Genomic DNA, 12,740 nt, shown 5'->3' with positions numbered 1-12,740 from the left:
TATAATACCTATGTTGACCTACTATCATGTCATATCACAATTTATCAGGGACATGGGAAAAGGGGTTGCAGAGGAAACTGAGAGGACCCCAAGATTTCAGGATTATAAATGCTACATGTTGCCAGTTTCATTTAAATTCAGCCCCTGATTTCACGTTGGTAGGTGGATTGGCGACTCCAAAGTGTCTGTGTGTGTGTCTGTGTTGCCCTGTGAAGGACTGGTACCCCCTCCAGGGTGTGTTTCTGCCTTGCACTCAATGATTCTGGGTAGGCTCCAGACCCACCGCGACCCTGAACCGGATAAGCGGTTACAGGTAATGAATGAATGAATTTATATAACTGACAAATTCACAAAGAAATGAATTCAACTTTATTCATTCATTGTCTGTAACCGCTTATCCAGTTCAGGGTCACAGTGGGTCTGGAGCCTACCCAGAATCATTGAGTGCAAGGCAGAAACACACCCTGGAGAGGGTGCCAGTCCTTCACAGGGCAACACACAGACTCACACATTCACTCACACGCACTAACACCTACAGACACTTTTGAGTCACCAATCCACTTACCAACGTGTTTTTTTGGACTGTGGGAGAAAACCGGAACACCCGGAGGAAACCCATGCAGACACGGGGAGAACACAACAACTCCTTACACCCAGAACGGGAATCGAACCCACAACCTCCAGGTTCCTGGAGCTGTGTGACGCTACCTGCTGCGCCACCGTGCCGCTGCAACTTTATTGTATTTTGTAAATATAAATACATGGAACCTATTGCATAGAACATATTTTACATTCCTTTGACTGCAGAAGTTTAAGCTCGTAACTTGGTTGCCGGAATGGCACAACCTGGTAGGTTGCTGCTCATTTAATTTACATAAACTTCATTAGTAGGAGCAAGAGCTGTATGATCAGGGTGTGCATCAGCAGTGTTGTCTTACACCACATTAAAACAAAATCTAACAGTTCTGTTTTTATGTAAATTGTGCCCAAAATTTTAAATATTAAAGCAAATTATTTTGCATTGCATGTTCCTATATCATTTTAATTTATTTTTTATTCTGCTTAAAATATCAGTGTGCCCATCTTAAAACACATTTCCCTACATCTTATTAGGAAGTAAAATATGTATGTTTTCACACGAATGGTTTGATTCTACACATTACATACTTATATAAAATATTGCTCACTGAAGGTGATGAGAAAAGCATTGGTACAGTGCAGTTGATGCTCAGCTGTGTTTTACATGCATTGTAGTCCACACTGACTGGATAGATTTCACTTGTGTGTCTCACAGCTCCCCACGCTTCAGCTCCACTTCATCAGGTGCAGGCAGCTGCTCTCAGTGTTGCAGCCAAGGCTTCACATGCCCTCAAAAGCACAGTTCCAGAAAGTTTAGCACATACTCTTTGTTATTACATTTTTCTCTTTCTGTTTGTAAACTCTCTCTCTTTCTCTCTCTCTCTCTCTCTCTCTCTCTCTCTCTCTCTCTCTCTCTCTCTCATAGACTCTCACTGTTTTATAGACTCTGTTTCATAGACTCGTACACTCTTGGTGCATTTCAGACTGGCCCTTTCTCTCTCTCTTCCTCTATCCCTTTCTGTTTCTCATTCTCACCCTCTTATTCCTTGACTGTTTTATAGACTTACAATCTGTATCTCTATATTCCATAAATTCTCTCTCTCTCTCTCTCTCTCTCTCTCTCTCTCTCTCTCTCTCTTTTTCTTTTTCTGTCTATTTGCCCTGTCTTTTACAGAAATAATTTGGTCTTTCTGAAATGGTGTTTTAGTAACAATAATAAGTGATATGTGACTGAAGAACATCTTAGTCCTGATAATTAAATGCTAATATTTGCCCAAAAATCAGTCCAATTCTCCTGCTCTAAAACATGGATAGGTATTTGTAGTTTTTCTCTCATATACACCGTGCTCATGAGATAAATGTGTATGCATGTGTGCATTAGCCATGACGGATATTAATGAGTTACGTAAACACTAATTAATTCCCTCCAGGGACGCCTCTCTCTCCCCTGCCAATCTGAATTAAAGGCTTACGTAAGCACAGCAGACTCACTGTCTTTTTCTCACTATTTGGACTCACTGGCATCCCTCATGTTACTCACTGCCCTTCACGTTACTTAAACTCCAGTGGGATTTTTCTGGAGAAGAGTCCACAAAGAATAGCTCTGTACCTGCCCTAAAAACTAACTTTCGACCTCCTAGTATTTTTTGGATCAAAGTAGTGTTCACTGATAACATGCATCTGATTTGTATTTTACTTTTACTTTCATTTGATCATTTGTATAATATTGAATGAAACCCTCTACACAAAGCCCAATACATTTGATGTATACCATATGCCAGTTTATTAATATTAATTAGAATATTTTTATAAGAATGCGAAGTTCAGTGTTTTGAAGAACATAAAATCTAAATGGTATGTACTAATGCTCTGAACAAATGTGCAATATTGCTATCAGAATAAAACCGTACATGTCCAAAACGATACGTTTTCAGAAGAAGAAACAAAACTGAGATTGTTAGTTAATGTAGTAAAACATTATTTTATTAGTCTTCAGCAGCATCTGTTTGTCTTTTATTACTGAAGTGTTCATATAAAATGAATGGCAGTCTTGTGGGAATGGCACTAATTCGCTACTTTTCATTATCATCACCAACATCGAAATAAATACATATCAAATTTTTGGATATGGGACTAGTGAGAAAAATCTGTAATAGTTGTTTGTGAATGAAAACCTGCCTTTAGATTTTCTTAAGACTATAATTAAAAATATATTTTTAAACATATTCACTATTGAAAAAGTGTTGTCAAGTAATTTTTGATTACGAAATTTTAATATGATTTCATCCAGGGGTGCTTAATGCTTCTGAAAACAACCCTATTTTAGATGCTATTTAGAGTAGCTCTATGAGATTTCAGATTCAGACCCTCAGATAAATTGTGGGACAGAAATCACATTAGTGCTCATGTTGGTCCTGAGCAGGCTGAAAGTCTGTGCAATGGTGGGATTATAATAGTATGGCTAAGGTTTTCTGGTGCTTTTTCCAGCCTCTTGTCTGTGGTTACTACCCAACAAAACCCATTTATGTTCTTTTATTGACTTTTACCACAGCAATAATTTACTCACATTCAAACCTACACACAGATGCAGTCCCAATGTCTCACATTTGCTTAAAAGCGTTGTCGCAATTTGCACATTATTTATTCTGGGCAAATTCACACTGCTTCTCACACATATGGCAGTCTTAGTCACATTCTCCACAGGATACTGTCAGCTGCCATGAACTGTGCCATCACTGAATTCTCCTTATTGCTCTATTTTTTGTAAAAGCTGTATTTAATTACCCCTGAGAACTGTTTGAACCAATTTAAAAGGATAACTGGTCAGACAATGATATCATCATTAGCTGCTTGTAATTAGCTGGTATCTGTTTAAACTTGGAATTACACAGAAACTTTGATCTTTTGTGCTCTTTTCACCTCTCGTCACTTTTATCTGATGGTTTAAGAACTGAACTTTCATGTCATCCCATTCTCTGGAAATACATTAAAAATACATTTAAAAAAAAGTGTGCTGCTGTGCACAGATTCTAAAGGATTAAAGTGATAGTTCCACATTATAATCCCTCTAACCTCAAATATCAGACCGTCTTTGTTCTGTCCTGGATCTCTGAGTTCAACATTAGTTTGAGAAAACAGTGAAAATCACTTTCCATGTTGAATATCCAGGAATAGAATTGTTTTGACTTCAGTGGACAACATGAGTAATCCCAAATAGAGTTGCTTCTCTGGTTTCTGACAAAACTGTTATCTATAAAATTAAGAAGAAAACAAAATTATACTTGGAGTAAGAGGAAAAGGGTATAAATGAGATTTGTCACGTAAACATGAGAGTGTGGTCTTCTGCCGAGGATAACGTGGGCTTCATGTTTCTGTTCATGTGTGCAGTGAGTTTGTAGCCTGGCTGTTGGAGACTGGAGAGATTAGTAAACCAGAGGAAGGCATCAATTTGGGTCAAGCTCTGTTGGAGAATGGCCTCATCCACCATGGTGAGAAAATCTTGCTTTCCCTTTCTCCAGATTTTTTGTGAATTAACACAGACATCTCCCTCCTCCTCGTTTTCCCCTCTCTGTCTTTCATCACATTTTTTTTAAATGATCATTCGTTCTGTCAGTGCCTTCTTTAACGCTTAGACGTCTAGTTATAATTGTCAATAAATTATGTAAATGGAATTTACTAAGGCCATCAAGCAATTAAAGTAACACTAGGTAATATTGAGTATTTTTGCTTGTGGCCTCCCGCTACAATTGCAGAGTGTAATTCGTTTATACAGCACTGTCCTGAAACCAAAGGAAGAGGGAATGGGCTGGTTTCCTACCCTCCTCCAAAAGTTATATAGTGGAGTATCCAGTGCTGAGCCTGGAGTAGAAGTGACAGGCTCGGTTCTCCCTATAACAGGTCAGTGGAACGTCCCAATCGTTCTGTAATTTTAGGGTAAATATACTACATAGAGTTCCTTTAACTGGATTAATTGCAGGTACGCATAACAATAACATTTTACTCAATTTGTAAAAGCAGAATATAATACCTAATTTTTACACTTAAATTTGTGAAAAAATAGGCTTCATTATCTTTTTTGATTACATTGCAGTTTCAGTCTCTGTGTATATATATATATATATATATCGATTTTGTGTATGTGCCCCACGTCAGCATGCCTCCAGCACCTAAGCTCATCTTAAGATTTGCTCTCAGTGCTTGCAAGTGGATGAGCAGTGGTATAAACCAACATGGCCATGAATAATGGATGAAATGGAGTGTTTACCTTATCCCAAGTCTGAGCCAGGGATAATAACACACCCTTGTAACTGCACCTATGCAGCAAGACAGGGGTGTGTGTGTGTGTGTGTGTGTGTGTGTTTTCTTTCAATTCTGTTCAATCAAGCATATTCCAAATGGGATTGGAGAGAATTATTCTTGTCAGACAACAAAGCTATGACATCAGAAAATGGCCCTAGTGGCAGGGATTGAAGAATTGGACAAAGTCATAGTGACACTGCTGTCTGAATACTGAAATTTAATTTGCTTCTATGTATTTGTATAGTAGAATAAATATGATGTTTCTATTTGTAATTGTTTTTCAAAGGAGCCTCACATTGTAGAGTGTAGATAGTTTAAGTCTAAATTAACCAACAAATACAACCACTTTGGTTCAACAGCAGAAGAGAGCAGTGGATATAAAAGGAGACCCTGTTGTGTAAGAGTGTTTTTTACTCTGTTGTAGTGTCGGACAAGCACCAGTTCAAAAACGAGCAGGTGCTTTATCGGTTCCGCTATGATGACGGCACCTACAAAGCAAGGAGTGAGATGGAGGATATTGTATCGAAGGTAATTCCACTAACCACAACTTCACGGAAAACAGACATGTATTTTTAATTTTCTTTAGAAATCAGAATTTGGTTTGGGCTAATTTATAATTTAACCTTGATGTTTTAGACATTACCAGTTCCCCCATTTAGCCCAAGCTTTCTCTAAGATATGTAAAGTTATATTTTGCTGCTTCTAATATAATATCACTGGATAGCTCAACATTCTTGGAGGGGAAAGCTAAGTGCTCGTTTTCTTTATCTCTTTTAACAGACAGTTATGCTCTCCATGAATCCTGGCCTTAGATGGCAGATATTTAAACTTTATAACCACTGTTTAAAATGTTTAAACAGCTACAAAACCACAGTTGTTTTTATAGAATGTTAAATATGACACTAAAAATGTCTCCACATCCTTCAACGAATGTGTAAATTATGAATTACAGCTTAAATGAATTTTCAAATGAATAAATAAATAAAAATAACAATTTCGTTGCTAGTATTCTGCGTTTGCTTCAAGCTTCAGTTTTCTGTCCCTACCTGAGAGCTCAGCTGTACTGGGAAATGTTGATGTATAGAGATACATCACTGCTCACAACATTGAGAAGCTCAGCTGCTATTCCATCTCTGTACTGTTGATATAATGGAGTCCTGATTGAGCTGTTTAGAGAAAGGCAGTATGGGAGAATGACTGTATGTGTTTGTGTGTTTACTTGCAGGGTGTGAGACTTTACTGTCGTCTCCACAGCCTGTTCACACCTGTAATCAAGTAAGTACCTTCCATTAGTCTCCTGTCACCCATACATGACTTCATGCTTAACCCTGATGTACAGCAGGGATTTCTAATGTTAGATCCAGAGTTCACAAAGATGAATTTACTGTAAAATTTAAAAGGTATTTATGACAGTATGCAGTATTTTGCTCATGAGTAATCGTAAAACCGCAGGTATTTGTAAGATGGAATATTCAAGGCTGCTGATGTGTTTTATCAGCTCTCTCTCCCTCTCCCTTACTGATAGATAACAAGCAAATCACAGGAATATAAAACGACAGCATTTTTTCAGCTTGATTCATTTAATTTTTTTTATATCAGTTGGTGCTCTGTGGTAAAAGTGTTTCCTCATTGAAAATGTTATGCTTGCCATGTCACAGCGAAGAATTTTTCATAGCATGCTGATAAAGATGAACAAATGGATAGAATATGCAGAAGATTAGCTATCATTACAGTTAATGGAGCATTCTGGCCTAAGCATTTAATGTTGTTGGCCAATTTAATGCTCTGCTGCTGTTCTTCTTTTCTTGCTACGGTTTAAAGTTTAGTTTGTTGTAGCAAATGCTACATAATGTAATGGAGAATCCTGTCACTTGCCTTTTTTTCTACCAGAAACATTTTCAGTAGTATTTTGTAACATTTAAATGTCTGCCAAAGCTGAACAGTAATGATGTGTAGTTCCATAGATGATGTTAATGAGAAAAGGGACTGGACAGAAATGAAGGAAATTCGTAAATCAAACAGAGAATTGGCTGCTTTTTCAGCAGACAGACCCCAAAACATATAAGACAGAACTTTGGAAAATATCTCTAAAGATTTAAAAAAAAAAAAAAAAAAAGAAAACTGAAAAAGTAAGTTATAATAAAAACAAAGGTTAGACACATTCAATATTTAAAACATGTAATATTTTATTTTGTTATTGAGGATTCTCTATAGTTTTTTGAAAGGTGCTCTATAAATAAACTTGTCATGCCATGTTCTGACTAGAAATGAAATAAACGAAGGGTTGATCTCTGCCTTTGCTCTGCTCTCTGTGAAACCTACACAAAAAATTCACAGGAAGTGCCAGGTGTTAAACTGGCATGACCTTATCATTTCTGTGTAATATTATTCCACTAGTGGTCTGTGATGTGTGCATTGTGTGTCTAAGGACTAAGCTGTCACTAGTGCTTCATTAGGAAACATAAGGGGCCATAGTTAAGGGCCAGAATCTCCTGAAGTTAACCCTTGGGGTTTTATTGTAATTTTATTTTTATAAAAGGATAAAAATATGCTCAATCTCTAGCAACATGTACAGTTTGTAGTCTGCCTAGCATAATTATCAAACACCACAGGTCCATTTTCCCTCTCTTAACAGCCCTGTTCAGAACGACAGGTTTCAGCACCTGTTCTTTTAAACCAGAATAAGCCATTGCTCACTTTAATCCAACTGCACAGGAAGTGTGAGGAGAAGAACCTCTGCTTTTTATCCACTTACGCTTGGTTCTCTTTCTTCTCTGTTATTATTTTTTTTACTAAGTTCTATGAATCTAGCACTGTGATCGGATATACGCAGATGAGAGGGTGGTACACCTGATGGGAAAAAGCAGTGTATAATAAGAATGACTGATTTTATCTCAGCTTTTCTGAATTAGGCAGCTCATAAAAGACTGACAGGGTTGGTTATTTCACAGTTGTTGACTATTTTCACAGTTGCACTCCAGAGCTCAAAAAGAATGTGCTACTGTGCCGAAAAAAATGAGGTTATTTTGATAATGTGTCCCCTTTAGGTTTTGTGTTGATGGTATGTTTTTATATCAGAATCTGAATTTGAAAGTCATATCATATCATATCATTTAATGTGTCTTAAGAAGTACACACCTTTGAACTGATCGTCTGGCACTACACTCAGTGTTCAGCCCAAGAATATCCTTACCATATTTGTTAGAAAAATCACAGTTAGATACATTCTCCAATGTGCTCAGTTCAAAAAGCTCCTCCTCAGCCTTCCTCCTCAAATTCTGTAGTTTTGTTTTAGCACGTCCTGTTTGACTGGCTCTGAGGGTTGCTGATAAAGGCTGTGTAGAAGTGGAAAAATCAGCTCTGTTAGGGGCTTGCTGTTGAGGGGACACATCCCTCGCCTTTGTGTTAGTGTTGTCAGATTCAGTGTGGTCAGATCTAAATGATCAACATTTTCCATTGATTGTATGTGAACCTCATGTGGCCCTAACAGTTTCCTAATGTGGTTATCTGCTCTATCTACCTGCATTTTCTGTAAGTTTCTATTTCTTAGTTTCTCTCTTATTCTGTCTTTCACTCTCTCTTTCACTCTTTTCCTCTGCCCCTCTCTCACTTTCTATCCCATCCATTCCTGTCTCACTTTACTTTGCTTCTCACTACCTTTCTCATAAATGCTCTCTCTCTCTCTCTCTCTCTCTCTCTCTCTCTCTCTCTCTCTCTCACGTGCATGCACACACCAATTCCTATTCACATTCAAACAGAAGTGAAATTTGAATAAATCTTTTCTGAAAAGGTTTTTTCAAACGTTGTCTAAAATAGTAACTGATTTATGCCCTGCTTAGACGTCTCATCCTTTTTCTGCTGCAATAAAATAGACACAAAAAGAGAAAATGAAAGAATAGCACTTTTTTCATATGTTGTTGTGTTAATGCTCATGCCTTTTCTACTCCATGCAGAGATCGGGATCACCACCTGAAGACATTTAAGTCAGTGCTGCCAGCCAGTAAACTGGTAGACTGGCTCCTGTCACAGGTAAAGTGACACCAACTCAAACACACACATGTACCTTACAGAGAAAGGACCAACAATCCAGAAGTGTACAATCCCCACCACATGTACACATCCTGTACACATACTCACACTCACTCGCTTATAACTCATACATATTATATCTCCACATACTACAGATGGTCTTTGCAATGATAATAATAATGTACTTTGTAATATAATGTAATAATAATAATAACATAGTTTAACTCAAAGTTTAGAGTTGAATTAGGAAAACTGCTTGAAGAAGTTTAAATTTTTCATCATGTGCTGCACTGGGGGGAGTTTCTAGGCAAGTTGCTAAACATTTCTAAAGGTGCATGTCCTGTATTTAGAAAAAAAACTGATTACTGACTTATGTAGACAGTCGTGTTTTCTCATGATCAAATTACTAAAGTGCTTGTAAACTTGTAAAACGGATTACAGCCAAATCTGATTTTCTGACATTATCAGATTACTGTGTACATTTCAACACATTTGGTATAACCACAGAAGCAAATTTACCTGGGGCTTCTTTATTGGAATCGTGCCTGTAAGTTTCCTTTAGTTGTTTAGGTGCTACATTAGCACAGTAGTTCTAGGGCGAGACAATAAAAAGCAAACAAGTGACTGCGTTTAATTAAGGGACATAAATGTCTATGGCAAATAAATCTTTTGCAGAAAGCTCATGTTAATAGTTAGGTGAAACATTATGTTATGCTTTGACTTTTATTTAAACAGGGAGATTCTTCTACTCGGGAGGATGCCGTCACACTTGGGGTCGGTCTTTGCAACAATGGCTTCATGCACCACGGTAAAATCTTTCAGTTCTGGCAGCTTCATTGACTGGCAGGTTTAGTGTGAGTGAAGAGGTTTATATAACAATAAATGTGACCATTAAGTGGATCATATTGTGTTATTTTATGAGAGGAATGTCAGCACTACCATTTTTTTAACAGCAATAGGCCTGCCGCTAGTTGATTGCTAGGCCTCCTGGAATGCCTATGGTTAAATATACGAAAGCTTTGAGGTGAGAGTTCACAAATGAAAGCAAGAGTGAAAGGAAACCACAGAAGGCCTGGAAATATCTCTGCACGTCATTCCTGACTGACCTGCTGATTTTGCCATAAACAGAATTTACAGTGTTCCTTGGCTTGTTGTGTTTGCTATTGCAACACGTCTGGTGTCTGGGGCACGGGAGTGAACCATGTCTGTGTGAGATTAAAATATGGCTGTGTGATTGCGATTCCATGTGGCTGTTTGTGTTTAAGCATCTTACTATAGTTTACAGAGGATGCAAAAATGTCATTTCCTCAATGTTTTTTGTTTTTGTAGTTTTTTAAATACATATTTTGTATATAAACAATATGTTTACATTAGTACATAAGTAAATAATTTTATTTATGTACTGTATTGTTCAGTGAAACATTATTAGGGAGTTGTTGGATGTGTGGTGGAAATCAGAAGATTTTATCAGATCAGATGATTTTACACTTTATAACTTTGCGTTTAATTTTAAAAATACTTTTTCTTTTCTTCTTTTTGTGGAAACTGACTTTTTATCTGTATATTTATTTAATTATTTATTTATAACAGGTGTAATATCATTAGTGTCGTTATCTGTTTTCTGGAAATTTGCAGGTGCCAATCCTAATGTAATTTTACAGCCCTTTCCTGTTCAAATGTATTGATTACTCTTGTACCGAAGCAAGTCATTTTAGGTTTCCCTTGAGGTTCTTAATGAACCCCTGAGGCTGAATGTCTGGCAGAGTGCCAAAGTGTGTGTGTGTTTGTGTTTGTATGTATTTGTGTGTGTGTGTGTGTGTGTGTGTCAAAGGTACCCAGCTGTTAGGACAGTATCTAGGGGTTAGACTGGAACAAAAGCACTAAAAAAACAGAAGCTTCTCAGTGAGATAAACATAAACACACACACACACCACTTCAGTAAGAAGGACAGTCAGACTTCCTGCTAAAGAAATAACAGCACTACTTGTTCAGTTCACTCACAAAACAAACCTCAATGATGTTTTGCTTGGAGTCCTGGAACATCTTGTCCATCCAAAATCTCTTTGCAAACATATCTGTCACTTTCTCTTTTAGAGGAAAAACTTACGTGGACGCTTTTTTCACAAACAGCTGATTTCCTGTCATTAATCACTCATGGAAATACACAAGATAGCAACACCAGTCATCAGCTTAGGCCTGAGGAATCTATTCATTATTAAGTGATACAAGGTATTCGAATGTTAAAAAATGAGCACAGTTAAACCATTTCCTAATAATATTACAAGTATTCTTATAAATACAGGTAGTGGATCATCTTAAATGTAGTAGATTATTAGATATAATTTAAGAGTCTTAGTATTTTAGTATATTCCATTCTGTGAGGTCAGCAGATGTATGCCCTCTGTGCACTGAGGGATGTGGGAGGATGAATGCCCTCCTTCCTACTCATGGACTCAAAATTACTGATTCACTGCTTTTCTCTTTTTTTTCCATCTGCTGCAGTTTTAGAGAAGAGTGAGTTTAAGGACGATTCTCAGTTCTTCCGGTTCTATGCTGATGAAGAGACAGAAGGCACCAGCACCAAGAGCAAGCAGCTTCGTAATGACTTCAAACTCATCGAGAACATCCTTGTCAAGTCCCTTCTGGTAGATATCATCCATGCACTTAAGCATAACCCAACTTTTAGCTCTGGAAACATTACTTGGGCTTTAGAAACACATTTCTGATTTATTTGCATGGTTACATCTGTTGGGCTGTGGAAACACACTTCATTACTGGATCTTTTAAAATAAACTTGATCCACTTTTATATGGGGTCTTACACACTATATGGCCTAAAGTCTGTGGACACCTGCTCATTGAAAACCTATTCTAAAATGAAGAGCTTCAGCGGGGAAAGCCTATACTCTACTTTTATACTGTTGGAATATTACTGTGCGCATTTGCTATGTTAATGAGCTCAAACCTGATGCTCACCAAAACTCTTTATGAAATTGTCGGAGAGAGAATGCAGTGCTCCAGAGCTTCCACTGCATCACAGCCCAAAGCTAATATTTGAGTGTGTGTGTGGTTTAAAAAAAAATAAAAAAGAAGACTGTTCAGTTTATGGTTTCCAGACTTTTTGAAAGGGTTTGATTGCACATGCTCCTGCTCTCACGCAACTGCATCACACACATAGATCTCTCCAGCAGGTGCAGGTGCATTTAGGAAGCTCTTCATCCACCGGTCTAATCACCCTGACCTTTACACACTACTCTTTCATCCCTTCAGTGCAGAATTTCTTTCAGTGCTCTCTTTCTTCTCTCATCAAAAGCAAACACCTTCATTATGACCCCTTTTTTTTACCATGGCAGTGGGCTGTGAATTCTTTAAGCACAGTAGGTGCACAGAGAAACGTGAGGAGGAAAGTCTGTCGTAATTGACCTTGATTTTTCTAATGAACGTTTAGCATTCTCTCAGGTTTTGTCTCTCCTGAGTAGTAGGGAAGCTGCTAACACATTAATGACCTGCGGCCTGTTTCTGACTTCCACAGATTCATCCTGAGGAGGAGGATTATGGATTTGAGATTGAGGAGAAGAACAAGGCCATTGTAGTGAGGAGTGTAACCAGAGGATCTTATGCTGAGGTAGGATCTGTGGTCTTCAAAACTGCTGAATGTTGCAGTATGTAAAGAAGTAGCATGTGCTTGAAGGAGGGACCAGATCACAATCGATGCGACAATGTTCTGTTGCATGTTGTGTGCAATTACCCATTTCGACCAGAGAAGTTTTTAAATCCCCCAAATCCCAAAAGGTTACATAATGCAACATGAATGTATGTGCATTGCACTGTAAG

At 37.7% G+C, this 12,740-nt stretch overlaps 1 protein-coding gene across 2 annotated transcripts in view; it reads left to right on the top strand.

Annotated features, from left to right (window-relative positions):
• The window catches only part of prex1 (phosphatidylinositol-3,4,5-trisphosphate-dependent Rac exchange factor 1), an 83,830-nt gene that overhangs the window by 42,586 nt on the left and 28,504 nt on the right, over nt 1-12,740 (top strand). For both annotated transcript variants that reach the window (XM_066643425.1, XM_066643423.1), the window contains exons 11-17: nt 3,967-4,067; nt 5,303-5,406; nt 6,104-6,153; nt 8,832-8,907; nt 9,643-9,715; nt 11,410-11,552; nt 12,439-12,531. In XM_066643425.1, coding sequence (XP_066499522.1) covers nt 3,967-4,067; nt 5,303-5,406; nt 6,104-6,153; nt 8,832-8,907; nt 9,643-9,715; nt 11,410-11,552; nt 12,439-12,531 — 640 coding nt within the window. The remainder of the gene's footprint in view (nt 1-3,966; nt 4,068-5,302; nt 5,407-6,103; nt 6,154-8,831; nt 8,908-9,642; nt 9,716-11,409; nt 11,553-12,438; nt 12,532-12,740) is intronic.

The sequence above is a fragment of the Hoplias malabaricus genome, chromosome 14 (genome assembly GCF_029633855.1).
Source record: "Hoplias malabaricus isolate fHopMal1 chromosome 14, fHopMal1.hap1, whole genome shotgun sequence".
NCBI lineage: Eukaryota > Metazoa > Chordata > Actinopteri > Characiformes > Erythrinidae > Hoplias > Hoplias malabaricus.
Note: the sequence above shows the minus strand (reverse complement) of the source record. Positions and strands in the feature narration are given on the sequence as shown.